This window comes from Drosophila arizonae, chromosome 3 (assembly GCF_054131065.1).
Source record: "Drosophila arizonae isolate 15081-1271.41 chromosome 3, UAZ_ARI_1.0, whole genome shotgun sequence".
NCBI classification, from domain to species: domain Eukaryota; kingdom Metazoa; phylum Arthropoda; class Insecta; order Diptera; family Drosophilidae; genus Drosophila; species Drosophila arizonae.
In genome coordinates this window covers 29,431,987-29,445,622 of record NC_142923.1, presented here as the reverse complement: position 1 = coordinate 29,445,622, position 13,636 = coordinate 29,431,987, and the positions used below count along the sequence as shown (strand labels likewise).

At 43.4% G+C, this 13,636-nt stretch overlaps 4 protein-coding genes and 1 pseudogene across 9 annotated transcripts; 3 read left to right on the top strand and 2 right to left on the bottom strand.

Annotated features, from left to right (window-relative positions):
- The first annotated feature begins 119 nt into the window (after positions 1 to 119).
- zf30C (zinc finger protein 30C) lies at positions 120 to 3,538 on the top strand. 2 transcript variants are annotated; one of them, XM_089466294.1, is made up of 5 exons: positions 120 to 326; positions 541 to 893; positions 954 to 1,074; positions 1,133 to 2,559; positions 3,065 to 3,538. In XM_089466294.1, the coding sequence occupies exons 1-5, from the start codon at positions 323 to 325 to the stop codon at positions 3,497 to 3,499; spliced, it is 2,340 nt and encodes a 779-aa protein (XP_089322420.1). In that variant the 5' UTR covers positions 120 to 322; the 3' UTR covers positions 3,500 to 3,538. The 2 variants fall into 2 exon arrangements, with proteins under 2 accessions (XP_089322420.1, XP_017860181.1); XM_018004692.2 differs by having other exon boundaries at positions 121 to 326; positions 954 to 1,071.
- Taf11 (TATA-box binding protein associated factor 11) lies at positions 2,875 to 4,656 on the bottom strand. 4 transcript variants are annotated; one of them, XM_089466301.1, is made up of 5 exons: positions 4,515 to 4,656; positions 4,019 to 4,341; positions 3,783 to 3,967; positions 3,559 to 3,729; positions 2,875 to 3,476 (listed from the first exon to the last, which is right to left on the bottom strand). In XM_089466301.1, the coding sequence occupies exons 2-4, from the start codon at positions 4,252 to 4,254 to the stop codon at positions 3,593 to 3,595; spliced, it is 558 nt and encodes a 185-aa protein (XP_089322427.1). In that variant the 5' UTR covers positions 4,255 to 4,341; positions 4,515 to 4,656; the 3' UTR covers positions 2,875 to 3,476; positions 3,559 to 3,592. The 4 variants fall into 4 exon arrangements, with proteins under 4 accessions (XP_089322427.1, XP_089322426.1, XP_089322428.1 ...); XM_089466300.1 differs by having other exon boundaries at positions 2,875 to 3,499; positions 3,563 to 3,729; XM_089466302.1 differs by having other exon boundaries at positions 3,563 to 3,729.
- A 75-nt stretch (positions 4,657 to 4,731) lies between these two features.
- On the top strand, positions 4,732 to 6,656 carry und (methionyl aminopeptidase und). Its single transcript, XM_018004328.2, has 3 exons — positions 4,732 to 4,992; positions 5,126 to 5,935; positions 6,004 to 6,656. The coding sequence occupies exons 1-3, from the start codon at positions 4,881 to 4,883 to the stop codon at positions 6,429 to 6,431; spliced, it is 1,350 nt and encodes a 449-aa protein (XP_017859817.1). The 5' UTR covers positions 4,732 to 4,880; the 3' UTR covers positions 6,432 to 6,656.
- Positions 5,387 to 12,653, bottom strand: ppk18 (pickpocket 18). Of its 2 annotated transcripts, none has more exons than XM_089466295.1 (7): positions 11,518 to 11,779; positions 9,791 to 10,159; positions 9,572 to 9,722; positions 8,555 to 8,748; positions 8,158 to 8,496; positions 7,989 to 8,098; positions 5,387 to 6,866 (listed from the first exon to the last, which is right to left on the bottom strand). In XM_089466295.1, the coding sequence occupies exons 1-7, from the start codon at positions 11,622 to 11,624 to the stop codon at positions 6,691 to 6,693; spliced, it is 1,446 nt and encodes a 481-aa protein (XP_089322421.1). In that variant the 5' UTR covers positions 11,625 to 11,779; the 3' UTR covers positions 5,387 to 6,690. The 2 variants fall into 2 exon arrangements, with proteins under 2 accessions (XP_089322421.1, XP_017859822.2); XM_018004333.2 differs by lacking the exon at positions 5,387 to 6,866 and adding an exon at positions 11,796 to 12,653 and having other exon boundaries at positions 7,984 to 8,098; positions 11,518 to 11,724.
- Positions 10,614 to 11,508, top strand: LOC108611603 (zinc carboxypeptidase A 1 pseudogene; annotated as a pseudogene).
- Positions 12,654 to 13,636: the final 983 nt, after the last annotated feature.

The window sequence follows — 13,636 nt, the reverse complement described above, 5'->3', positions numbered from 1 at the left end:
TTTTCTTCCATATTAATCGTTTTCAGCTATAGAAATTGTATACTTATATAAAATTTTTCACGATTGTGAACCAGAGGTCAGAACCAGAGATACCGTGACACGTAACAGTTACGTGAATACGACGCTCATCACTAATATGTATTCGCTGAGTGTATAACGCAAGTAGTTAAATTTTTTCACAGTGCTGCTACACAACAACAAATAACGGTGTGCATAAAAATCACAGAAATATACACGGAGAAAAAACTTCAATCACTTGCATTTCAATAACAATAATTGTTGAATTCATATGTAACGCTTCAGAACGAATTCGATATTCAGAATGGGTAGGTCTAACGAAGACAAGCATAATTACTTGTGTATTTACATACGTCTAAGCGGCGGTGCTTGGGCTCTCTCCTCCCCCGTCTCTACTACGCGTTGCAAGTAAAGCCAGGGCTGCATTTGTATATCTAAGAATAATAAATAAATAAAAACAAATGTATTCCCAATGTGTTTTGTGTGTAAATCAACATTAACCAGGTTGATTCACTCTTGCAGCAGCTCAATCAGTGAACGCTGGTCAGAAAATGCTGGTGGAAATAACGACGGACGGCATACCGAAGCTTCACTGTCCCGTCTGCAACAAGGCATTAATTTCGCTCGCCGGCTACGTGAAGCATGTAAAAAAACATGAGCCACCGGGTGGCTTCCGGTGTCGCAACTGTGAGCTTACGTTTTGCCATGAAGAGCAGATGAAGGAGCATCTGAGGATGACACACAACGCCTACATCGAGTGTCGCCTGTGCCACAGCCTGTTTGGCAGCGAGGTGGAGCACGAGGCACATATCGAGGAGGCGCATCAGGAGCGTAAATTTAACGTGACCCAGGATCAGGAGCTCTTCAAGTGCGAGGTAAGCATTCCACTATAAATCCTTTCCAGTTGAAATCTCAAGTGTTTTTTGCAATTCCAGCTGTGCGGCAAGAGCTTTGCGGATCGCGAGAGTAGTGTGAAGCATCAAGCCGAGCACGAAGAAAAATTCAAAGGGAGCTCCACCAACCAGGCCAAGCAGCAGCGGAACTGTAGACAAGGTTGTGGGTGAATCAGTCGCCTCTGCCCCTCAGCTCAATTCTAATCCCACTTCCTTTACAGTTCCCACTCCTGCGGATGCAACTGCGAACGTAGTCAAACGAAAGCGTGGAAGACCTAAGAAATGTCCAGTGCCAGCCTCAGAGGACAGCGACGACGATGTTCCGCTGGCCAGCAGGCTAAAAGTTCAGGCGCCTATGAAACTGAAACAAGAGTTCGTTAGCAGCCAGGAGCTAAGCGACACGGATGAGGAGTATCCCGACTTCGAGCCCAACAACAGCGACGAGGAGGCGGATGCGAATCAGTTTAAGCTACCTCCTCCAGCGCTCGTCAAAGAGGAAGCCATCGATCCCGACTTTGAGTATCAGGATGCCAGCGCCTTCGTTAAAATGGAGGGCAGTAACGGATTGGACATCTACAGCAATGAGAAGGATAAACTCCTGGACGTGCTGCTCAGACAGGACGAGAGTATGAAGCCGTACGAGCATTTGAAAGTGGAGCACGCAACGGGCATATTGGACGAGATTGCCGCTGTGCCCATGGCCAAGCAGAACGGGGAGGACCACATGGAGGAGGATGTGCTGGCACTGCGCGAAACGGAGCCAGACAGTGAGGAGGAGGCCCAACTGCGACCACTCAGCAAATCCAGTGTAAAGCGCAAATATCGAAAGAGAGGAGCTGCTGCCGCCTCTACGGAGGTCCAGGAAGAAACAACGACCGCTCCTCGCCGTGTGGCCAAAATAACCAAAAAGGAGCTGAAGGAGCGCCTGAAAATGCTGAGTAAAATGGAGAAGACGTGGCAGTGTCCACACTGTGTGAAAATCTATCACATCCGCAAGCCATACGAGAAGCATCTGCGCGACGACCACAAGCTAAGCGAACAGGCTGTCAAGGAGCTCTTCAAGGATGCGGATGCACATGCCAAGCTGGATGAGGAAGTGTTCAAATGCAAGATCTGCAGCAAGATCTACTTGGTAGAGAAACGCCTGGAGACGCACATGAAGGTGCACGGCAAGGACGGCAGCCTGATCCACAAGTGCCCCTGCTATTGCAACCTGTTCTTCGCCAGCAAGGAGCTGGCCACACAGCACGCCCACCAGCAGCACAAGGAGCTGCTCTACTGCGAGAAGTGTGACAAGTACATGACCGGGCATGACAGCCTGAAGAACCACGAGAAGAACTACCATGCCCGCAAGGAGCCGCGCAATCTGCCGCGGAATCTGATTTGCGATAAGTGTGGCAAGAAATTCACGGGGCGCACCTCGCTCTCGGATCATGTGCGCTCCGAATGTGGGCGAGTGCCCCTATACGAGTGCAGCGTTTGCTGCAAGCGGCTCTCCACAGCGGGAATACTGAAAACACACATGCTCCTGCACCAGTCGGAGACGCCGTACCAGTGCGACAAGTGCGGAAAGACGTTCAAGGTGAAGGCGCAGTACAAATCGCATTTGAAGACCCGTCACACAGACAACAAGCCCTACAAGTGCCATGTGAGTATGCAATTGCTGTTAATGTTAAGGCTCGGCCGTTAATGGCTCTCTGTTATTTGCGCTGCGTTAAAGAAACGCTTGCTTTTCAAGACGATGGCTTATGCTTCAAGCTTATTGTTTATTATTTCAAATGGTTTTTAGTTAATGCGTAACGGTGTACTACTTTAATAATTAGATGTCTAGTATTTATTAAAAATTGTAGCACATCTGTTACAATCTGTTCAAGCTGTTTTTTGCCAAGAATTCCTGCTCTTCAAACGAACTCAGACTACGCAAAGAGAATTACCGTTACTTTAAAACATAATGAACTGTTCATTTTGCGCTTTGCAATTTTTATTGCATGTTTTATATTTTATTAATCTGCTGATATGTTATATCATACACAAAAATACCTATGTATAGTTTTTAGAATAAGGAATAACCAGAGCGGAGTTAATCCACAGCTAATCTACATTTAAGGTTCTAGTCCGTTAAATTTTGACTCTTGAGAGTTCTTCCATTGCAGCTCTGTCCCAAGGAGTATCCATATCGGGAAAGCCTTTTAACCCACATGACTGTGCACACGGGCATCAAGCGCTTCCTTTGCAACAACTGCGGCAAACGCTTCACATGCATCTCCAATCTTCAGGCGCATCGAAAGGTGCACGCCGATACCTGTGGGCAGCTGCCCCTGAATGCGAAAGCCACGCAATATATGGGCGTGCAGCGGGGCAAACTGCTAATGGGAGCCAAGCCAGAGGCGGGCATGGAATACGAGGAAACAAAAACTCTAATTGCCCAGGATGTGATCGATCGGGACATGCCGATGGCGCAGGAGCTGAACTTTCCATCCGATGGCAGCGCGCCGCTGGCAACGGTTCCACTCAATTATGCTTCATCACATCTGGTGCCGCACATTGTGCTGCAGACGATGCAGGCTGAGGCAAGGACACAGGATTAGCTTAGGTTTTAAAAAATAAAGACGCTTTTTGTATATGGAGTAAGAGTGTTTTCACTCACTTACTATCTACGGGCCTTAGCCTACTTCTAAAGTCTAGTTTAGTCTAAAATACGGCTGCTGAAAGCGTCCAATAGGCATGCGTCCCTTTCTGCGTAGCCTTCGCACAGCTTCCCGAATGAATTTTGGCTGCAGTGCACCTGATTCGCCTTGTTGCTCCATTACATCTAAAGCTGAAATGCAAAGAACATTAATATAAAGCAAGTTTCATAATTTGATTACCTACCTTCTTCCACCACTTCGCCAACGAACACTTTGGCTATGCCCGACATGGCTATAACCACATTTTGAGACACCGAGCATCCGGTTATGGTCTGCATTAGCCTTTTGACCGCAGCCTTCGGAAATGCAGAGCGGCGATACATCTCATAGCGATCAAGTTGCTCTTCCGTAAAATTCGACACTAGCACCCTGTGAGATACTGCTTAGCTAGGTATGTTAAGATTGGGAATAAGGGCTTACTGCATGCGCTCGCGTTCCTCTTCTTCGAGCTCCTTTTTGGTTTTCAGCTTCTTTTGAGATGGCTCGCCGGAGTCACCATCTGCATCGCCATCATTTTTGATATCCTTGCCATCAACCTCTGCTGTGTCGGAGGTTTCGCTGTCTTTGCGGCTATCGGTAGCGGTATTAAAGAATTTTAAATCACCATCATCATTGTCGCTTAAAGAATTTTGTGTGGGAAACAGAATTTCATCCATTTCGTTGAAACAGTAAACATCTAATTACAATCGAGCAGCCGCCACAGTTTATCGCAGGAAGTAACACCACTAATCATGGTTGTATGGCTAGTGGTGGTAGCACCCAAATTGGTTATCAATAATGTGTGAACCATTGTGAATGATAATTTTAATAAAATATACAAATAAATAAATAAGATAAAAAAAAAAAAAAAAAAATGAAAAGCTTAGCAACTATTATTAGCTTTAAGAAATGAATTATAAATGCTCGGTTAAATTACCTCAATCTACAATCTATTGCTTTACTTGACTCGTGCTCCTCTACCATATCTATTATGATTACAAACTGCAATGATTTCAAATGTGTTTGAATGTTTTTTTACAGAATCGATACAGTAACCAGTAAGCATAAACAATCTAGAACTAATAGAAATTGCCAAAAATTAAATTATATTAAATGTGTAGATGTGTAGTATCGGCATCCAAATTTGAAGTTAGGTCAAGCATGCGATTGAAGTTATCGTTTGAATGAAATATATCGTGCTTTCAAGGTAGCAACACATCTCTAACCTCGTGCTCTCCTTTCATCGCCATCATTGCTCTGTGGCCGCAAGTGTATTCTAACTTTTTTTGCCAATATTTTTAACATGTCAGCAGTGGAAGCATTAAATGTTGAGACGGCCGCAACAGAAGTGGCTGGCGGCGACGACGCCAAGAAACAAAAGAAGCCAAAGCCGAACAATAAAAAACTGCGACAAGGTAAGTGTCCCCCTTTAATCATGCAGTTATATGTATGTACATATATAAATATATATGTATAAATTTATACAATATGTAAATATACATGTATGTATGTATGTATGTTGTATACGCTACTGTAAAATAATTGTAGAAGCTGCAGCAAAGAAGATCGCAGAGGGTGGCGAATCGGAAGCTGCGACCAATGGCGAAGCTGAAAAAAAGCCGCCAACTCAGGCGCCGGCAACCAAGAAGAAGAACAAGGGCAAAAAGTCTGGACAAACAAATCCACCTACTATACCTATATCGGACCTCTACCCCAATGGCAATTATCCGGAGGGCCAGATAATGGATCATCCGATACCCAAGGATATGGCAGACGATCGCACCGCCAAGGATCGGTTTACGTCGGAGGAGAAGCGTGCGTTAGATCGTATGAACAACGACATTTACAATGAGCTGCGCCAAGCTGCGGAAGCGCATCGTCAGACACGTCAATATATGCAAAAATACATTAAGCCAGGCATGACCATGATCCAAATATGCGAAGAACTGGAGAATACCGCACGCCGATTGATTGGGGAAAATGGCTTAGAGGCCGGCTTGGCCTTCCCCACTGGCTGCTCGCTTAATCATTGCGCTGCCCATTACACGCCCAATGCGGGCGACACTACCGTGCTTCAATACGATGATGTGTGCAAAATCGATTTTGGCACCCACATCAAGGGCCGCATCATTGATTGCGCCTTCACGTTGACTTTTAACAATAAGTACGATAAGCTGCTGCAGGCGGTGAAGGAAGCAACCAATACGGGCATCAAGGAGGCGGGCATTGATGTGCGTCTATGCGACATCGGCTCGGCCATACAGGAGGTGATGGAATCATACGAAATCGAGCTGGATGGCAAGACCTATCCGATTAAGGCCATTCGTAACTTAAACGGACACTCCATTAGCCCGTACCGTAAGCAATATAAATATATGTTTTTTCTGCAGTATTTCAATTGCTAACTTCCTCCACTTTGTTCGTAGGTATTCATGCTGGCAAGACCGTGCCCATTGTCAAGGGCGGCGAGTCTACGCGCATGGAAGAGGATGAGTTCTATGCCATTGAAACGTTCGGCTCCACGGGTCGCGGATTGGTCCACGATGACATGGACTGCTCGCATTATATGAAGAACTTTGATTTGCCATTTGTGCCGCTGCGTTTGCAGTCTTCCAAACAATTGTTGGGCACCATCAACAAGCATTTCGGGACGTTGGCCTTCTGCAAACGCTGGCTGGATCGCGCGGGCGCCACGAAATACCAAATGGCCCTCAAGGATCTGTGTGACAAGGGCATCGTGGAGGCCTATCCGCCGCTGTGCGACATCAAGGGCTGCTACACGGCGCAGTACGAACACACCATTATTTTGCGGCCCACCTGCAAAGAGGTTGTCTCTCGCGGTGACGATTATTAAACTTGATATTTGAGTACGATCTGAAGCAGAAGCGCTTGCATGGGCAGTCCACGTTTTGTAGCATGCATTATATATTGTACACATATATTAACTACAGATTATATTTTCAATAAGTTCGATTGCTTGTGAGTGCGTGAGCGGGAGAAGCGTACAGCTATTACAATATACTTGTGTGTTTTGAGCTCTAAGCGAATCACATAAGCCAATCTGTATTTCAAATTTCAACACCTGCTTTTATTATTCATTAGTATTATTATTATTATTCATTCCAGTGCAGCGAGCTGGTGACTGAATCAATTTTATTGCTGTCGTTTCTTGGTTTGAGCCATGCTCTGTAGTAAAAGACAAACCATTTGCCAGTGAGGTAGTAAAATATTTCTATGTAGCTAATTATGCTGAAGCCGTACATCAATGATAAAATGCCACCAAAACGATCTGCAAAGACATTCAAATTAAAAATCGCTCACTTGAAGGAACTTGGAATACTTGGAATGAGTTAGAATGGAAATAAAAGATTATCAAGTTATCAAGGAATATCGATATGTCAACCTGAATCACTTGCAAGCTACCAAACATATAAACGCATTGATCTTTAGTTTATAATATTACAAATAGTACTTTTTTACCAAACTCAAATATGTTTATAGCTAATCTTATTGAGATCCAAGAGTTTTGCTGTTAAAGGTGAAAGGCAAGCAGTTTTCGTGTATGGAATTTTTTTGTTTATGAATATCTGTATATAGTAAATGGAATTAATTAAAGAAAAAGTTTTCCAGGCGTAAATCAAACAAGAAAATCACCATCGGACTATACAGATTACAGATCAAAACGATATTTCCTATGAATATGTCTCTTAAGTATTCCCTCTGAGTATATCCTCTAAGTATTTTTTCTGTTTCCTATTTCTTCCCTCTAAGTATTTCTTCTAAATATTTCCTCTAAGTAAATGCTTCTATTTCCCTTGAATATTTTTTCTACACTTCACTTGGCTGGACTGCACCACTGAATCCTATCAGGCCTGGGCAACTGAAGAAACGCTGCAGCTGCTGCCCTTTATATAGGGCGCCTTTCACTCGAAGCTTGAGACGCGCCTAAACGCTGAGCTCGGTTCCAGGTAGGGGTCATTGCAGTCGAGCTTTCAGTGATTAATAGGAACACTCTCTGCTGTTTAAAGGATTCTAACTTCGTTTTACTTAAATATAAATACCAATGTATCACACAATTTAAATGATCTGTAGTTCTTCGTCCCTTGCATTGGTTAAGCACACGGATATAGTTCTCTTAAGACCTAGTTTTTTTTGCAAAATCTGCCTCAATTTATCAACTAGATCAAGGCTAGATCTAGTCAGAAATAGACTAAGCTGGCAACACTGACGACTTATTAGTGGGTACGGGTATGTGCGTGTATGTAAGTGTGTACATACATACGTATGTATGTATGTGCATGTGCTGCTTTTTGTGTAAGCAAAAAAGAAGCGCAGGCTGTCAATCAATATGCTCATTTCAATTGAGAATGGATGAGTATAGAAAGAATATACGTATGGATTTCGACTTAACTGAGCAGCACAATCCAATCGCCAACCATATTCATTTGTGTGGACTTCGCAAAGCGCAGCTTGAAGAACAATTTGATTATGGACAAGGGGCGGTCGTTGTTCAAGTCCTTGCTGCAAGTAGAGATAGGCTTAATGAGCTGGGGAAGCGGTCTAAACACAATCCTTCATACAGTAGGCCATGTCCGTAGCCGGATGAGTTGAAGGATCTCCTGAGCGGAGCCACGTTGCTGCTAATCTCGAAGTTAACGCCATCGCAGCTGGGCAGACAAAGTGGACATTGGGCCATGCTGCTGGCGTCATCCGCCGCTTCCTCGTCCTGCTCCACATACGGGTACTCAGTGAAGCCATACCAAACGCTGCGCCACTTCATCAGGCACGGCAAGTCGAGCAGCGAGCAGTAGCTGACATTCAGAGCGGTGCCGGCCATGGGGGATGACGCACAGCCGCAATGCTGCAGCATGCTGTTGATGCGACAGAGTAGAATGCACTCATCCAGTGAGTAGTACGATCTGTAAAGCAGCAGCTGCACTTGCTGATTCATTGCATCCATTAGTCACCTTCACTCACTGATTCAGCAACTTTTGGCCCTCCTCGGGGAAGTAACAGCGCCGTACCTTGGGCGTGACGCCGCGCACCGCAGCGCTGGAGTCGAAGAACTTCGGCTGCACGGGAATCTCCACAATGGTGTTGTGATCCACGAGTATTTCGCCATGCTTATTGGACTGCACCGAGGCGTAATCCTCTTGCGGAAAGATCATGAGCTGTGAGGCAAGATAAATTAAGTTGCAAATAAACCAGAAGGAAATGTCACCGGATTTTGTCGACAAAAGCATTTCTGTTAACCAAGCCTAACCAAGTGCTCTTAACTTGTATTGCGAAACCCTATTCTTCGAGAAGTTTGATCTCAGTGCCGCTTAGATCAGTGTCTCAGTGTCTTGAGACATATTGTATGCACAGATTTATATGTATAGAAGAAAGTCTAGTCCTCGGTCTTCGATATTCTATATTAATCATAATGAGGAGAAGTGACACTTCAATTGACAAAAAATTAAATATGGGGTACAACCATTTAGAAGAATAGTTTCTGAGCATTGGGAATTTGTAGAATTTACAGTCAATAACCAAATCCAATCTATAAGATATTAATTTGGAAGTCCTTCCCATTGAAGGCAACACTAGCAAATAAAAAACTAAATGCCTTTATGGAATGTCTACTTTGTTTTCCGTCCGTTCGACTATCCGTATAGCCTTATTAGCGTAATTAGTGCGTCGTAATAGCAGCTAAAGATTTGAAGCTTGAAATCGATTCCCATTTTTAAGGGAAGAGAGAATGTGTTATTAACCTTCTCTAATTATGCCCAGAAAGATATTCACCCATTTGGCGTGGCATAACAAAAATAACCTGTGGGTTTCACTGATTTGGTGCCGAGCCATCAAAATTGGGCAATTACGTAACACACGTAACACGTATAGGAATATTCCGAATTGGGAAATTCATATATCTTTATGGCTGGTAGCGCCTAGACAGTGACTGATGCTAATTTAGTTCCTACCAGTTCTTTAAGTGAACAAGTTGTAATTTACCCGGAAGGCCGTATTCGTGAAATAGCTCAATGTGTAGTCGTCCTGGTGTGTGTCCTGCAGCACGAATTGTATGCCGTTCAAAACGGAGTTCGATTCAAAAACCACCTGTGGCAGTGCCGCCATTTCAGCATCATCTCGCTCACGCTGTCCGCTGTAAGTGGGAAGAAATGAATATATATATATTCTTTAATGTAGCTAGAGTCTATATAAATTTCTCACGGATATTGCGAATAGCTGGGTCGCCTATAGTTGAATATGCAACACACACCAGACGACGTTGCCCGCTTGATGAACAATTGGCTCGTGTTAACAGGCGTGCCATAGACGATCCCTCGCAGCACTAGGTCACCGCAATCGGGCGTCAACTCGCGCAGTATGTCGTGCACCGAATACTCACTGCCATTGTAGTAGCTAGTGAGTAGCCAGTGGAGCTGACCCAGTTCCGCGACATCCAATGGGGCCTCCTCGTCCGCATTCAAATAGAAGTTGCTCAGCAGCAGCAGGCGGTCCGCCAAGACCTCCAAGCCTAACGGGGAGTAGCGACTGCCATTGCCAACTGCTGCCCCGTTTTGAGTCTGGTGCTGATAGCTGGGAATCGAGTGGGACATTAGTATGCGAACTGAGTGACAATATGCAGGTTACCTATTTCGGGGGAGACGTAGTCTCAATACACTTTTAATAAGCTTGAGCTATGTCGGCTTAAACTGTATCTTCAAAAATATATATATCTTCTAGAATGGCATAGATCTATATCTATCATACATATATACGATAAATTGTATTTTAAAGTCCTTGAATGAGAATACTCATTGACTTTCATTCACTACAAAATTCTACTCTTTAGGCTGAAGTTCTTTATGGCTTTGGCAACGCAAAGAATTTGAAATTGACGAATTGCACTCATTGCATGTCTTTGTCACTTTGCAGTAGCTTACAATCAATATGTGCATTAATCAAGGCGTTTACCCACTTTCTCTCCAACCAATTCCATTCAAGCTCCACTAGAAGAAACAGAAGTCTATAAAAGTTTAACACATATCTTGGGTGATTCATAGCAATGCGAACAATGTCGCTGAACAAGTCGCTTCTTTTTGCCGCGTTGGGGCTTTTGGCCACCTTTGGATTGAGTCAGGCGGAACGCGTTCACTATGACAATTATCGTCTGTATAAAGCCACTTCTGAGAATGAAGAGCAACTGGCTGTGCTGAAGGAACTGGAGGGATCCTCGGACTCCATCATATTCCTGGATGGTGTTCACCTCGTTGGGGCCGATGTCCAGATGGTTGTTGCTCCACACAAAGTGCCTGATGTATTGGAGATTCTGGGCAAAGCTGAGATTAAATATGAACTGCAGTCTAAGGATTTCCAAAAGTCGTTGGATGAGATTGACGAGAAGGTGGCACCCAAGGGTCGCGCAGGCTCGGAATGAAGTGGGCGCCAGCAGCAGCGCCTGTTCTGATGCCTACGCTGGACCCAGAGCGTTCTCTGAGATCGAGACTTTGTCCTTGTCGAACTATATTGCCTCGATCAAAGATAAGATTCAGCTCTATGTCTCGTTCCACGCCTTCTCGCAGTATCTGCTCTATCCTTATGGTCACACCAAGTCGTTGCCCGATAACGTTAAGGACTACCAACAGGTGTTCAAGGCGGCCGTATCTGCCATTTCCAAGCGTTATAATACTAAATACACTGGTGGCAACATCTATGATGCCATCTACCCGGCAGCTGGATCGAGTGTGGATTGGGTCTATGCCACCCAGCATGTGCGCATGGCATTCTGCTATGAGTTGCGTCCCTCCAATAATTTCTATTTTATCAACTTCAAGTTGCCCGCCTACCAGATCATTCCCGCCAGCGAGGAGCTCTTGGACTCAATGACGGCCATGATTGGTGAGGTGCAGAAGTTGGGCTATTTCAATTGAAGATTTGCACAATAAATAACTCACATTTTAGCGGCATAGTTATGCATTAGACTCTTGCTAATCATGCTGGACCTGCAAACACCCACAGCGGGAAAGGGACTGTTGGATACATGCACCAGATTGGGTGCCATGTGAATCTCAGTGGGCTGATCGATGTACTCGAGTGTCAGATTGACGATAACGATGTGTGTCCAGACAACAATCACAGCCAGAAATGCCAACCAAAGTGCTCTGTCAATATTGTCAATAGTAAATAGTGTTAATTGGAATCAGTTAAATTGCTGAAAGTTAAAGATCTTCACTTGGCGTAGTGCACCGGGCTGTGTAGAAGCAGTAGCTTTAATCCATTTATATAACTATTGCGTAGAAAGTCTTTAAACAGTCTGCGATAGTTGGACTCCACTTCAGACAATTGGTACATGATTGAAGTTTATTACTAAGTGGAAGAAACTATCAAGTCAATTTATAGTGCTGTCTCTTGTCCGTGTAGCTCATCAATCAGCACACAATTGGAAAGTGTCAGGGCCTAGACAGCTGCTGTCAAAAGTGACTGAGTGATGGATGTCTTAAATGGACGAGTCAAAGAGGGCGAGAAAGAACGTGCACAGTCATTAATAGTAAAGGACGTATAGCTATACAACGAATGTACTACTGAATATGAAGAAAATTATCCGGTAGATTTCTAGTACTCTTAGTAATTGATATACGTTAGTTAGACAATGATTTCCTTAGCAAATTTGGAGTCGACTCAAAAATAATCTTATTGAAGCGAGCGAAAGAATGTGTGATATGTTCAGTCATCAACACGTATACGCCGTTTATCATACACCAAGTACATGTGGCCATTGTAATAGCTAATAAGCAGTTAGCGTAGTTAATCCAGTTCATCGATACCGAATGGTACTGTACTGATTAGCAGCACCAGGCGGTCCACCAAGTTGTCCCAAGCTAATGGTGAGTGGCGATTGTCATTGCCAACTATTGCTGAGTATTCCGTCTAGTGGGATATTAAAATGCGTAGTCAGTGCGAATATCAAGTGGATTCCTGGTAGAAAAAAAGGATTATGTCTGTGAAGATACAGATACAGATGCAGATACAGATACAGATACAGATACAGATACAGATACAGATACAGATACAGATACAGATACAGATACAGATACAGATACAATACAGATACAGATACAGATACAGATACAGATACAGATACAGATCAGATACAGATACAGATACAGATACAGATACAGATACAGATACAGATACAGATACAGATACAGATACAGATACAGATACAGATACAGATACAGATACAGATACAGATACAGATACAGATACAGATACAGATACAGATACAGATACAGATACAGATACAGATACAGATACAGATACAGATACAGATACAGATACAGATACAAGATACAGATACAGATACAGATACAGATACAGATACATACAGATACAGATACAGATACAGATACAGATACAGATACAGATACAGATACAGATACAGATACAGATACAGATACAGATACAGATACAGATACAGATACAGATACAGATACAGATACAGATACAGATACAGATACAGATACAGATACAGATACAGATACAGATACAGATACAGATACAGATACAGATACAGATACAGATACAGATACAGATACAGATACAGATACAGATACAGATACAGATACAGATACAGATACAGATACAGATACAGATACAGATACAGATACAGATACAGATACAGATACAGATACAGATACAGATACAGATACAGATACAGATACAGATACAGATACAGATACAGATACAGATACAGATACAGATACAGATACAGATACAGATACAGATACAGTACAGATACAGATACAGATACAGATACAGATACAGATACAGATACAGATACAGATACAGATACAGATACAGATACAGATACAGATACAGATACAGATACAGATACAGATACAGATACAGATACAGATACAGATACAGATACAGATACAGATACAGATACAGATACAGATACAGATACAGATACAGATACAGATACAGATACAGATACAGATACAGATACAGATACAGATACAGATACAGATACAGATACAGATACAGATACAGATACAGATACAGATACAGATA

What these genes read in the sequence shown, in the direction of transcription:
- und (XM_018004328.2), top strand. Translation starts at nt 4,881, where the DNA reads ATGTCAGCAGTGGAAGCATTAAATGTTGAGACGGCCGCAACAGAAGTG. An exon ending in CAATAAAAAACTGCGACAAG is followed by an intron (nt 4,993 to 5,125) that starts GTAAGTGTCCCC and finishes AAATAATTGTAG; the next exon opens with AAGCTGCAGCAAAGAAGATC. An exon ending in ACACTCCATTAGCCCGTACC is followed by an intron (nt 5,936 to 6,003) that starts GTAAGCAATATA and finishes CTTTGTTCGTAG; the next exon opens with GTATTCATGCTGGCAAGACC.
- Taf11 (XM_089466301.1), bottom strand. Translation starts at nt 4,254, where the DNA reads ATGGATGAAATTCTGTTTCCCACACAAAATTCTTTAAGCGACAATGAT. An exon ending in GAGGAACGCGAGCGCATGCA is followed by an intron (nt 3,968 to 4,018) that starts GTAAGCCCTTAT and finishes AGTATCTCACAG; the next exon opens with GGTGCTAGTGTCGAATTTTA. An exon ending in TGGCGAAGTGGTGGAAGAAG is followed by an intron (nt 3,730 to 3,782) that starts GTAGGTAATCAA and finishes TTTGCATTTCAG; the next exon opens with CTTTAGATGTAATGGAGCAA.
- zf30C (XM_089466294.1), top strand. An exon ending in AGGAGCTCTTCAAGTGCGAG is followed by an intron (nt 894 to 953) that starts GTAAGCATTCCA and finishes TTGCAATTCCAG; the next exon opens with CTGTGCGGCAAGAGCTTTGC. An exon ending in ACAAGCCCTACAAGTGCCAT is followed by an intron (nt 2,560 to 3,064) that starts GTGAGTATGCAA and finishes CTTCCATTGCAG; the next exon opens with CTCTGTCCCAAGGAGTATCC.
- ppk18 (XM_018004333.2), bottom strand. Translation starts at nt 11,914, where the DNA reads ATGTACCAATTGTCTGAAGTGGAGTCCAACTATCGCAGACTGTTTAAA. An exon ending in AGCCCGGTGCACTACGCCAA is followed by an intron (nt 11,725 to 11,795) that starts GTGAAGATCTTT and finishes CAATATTGACAG; the next exon opens with AGCACTTTGGTTGGCATTTC. An exon ending in GGCCAAAAGTTGCTGAATCA is followed by an intron (nt 8,497 to 8,554) that starts GTGAGTGAAGGT and finishes GCTGCTTTACAG; the next exon opens with ATCGTACTACTCACTGGATG.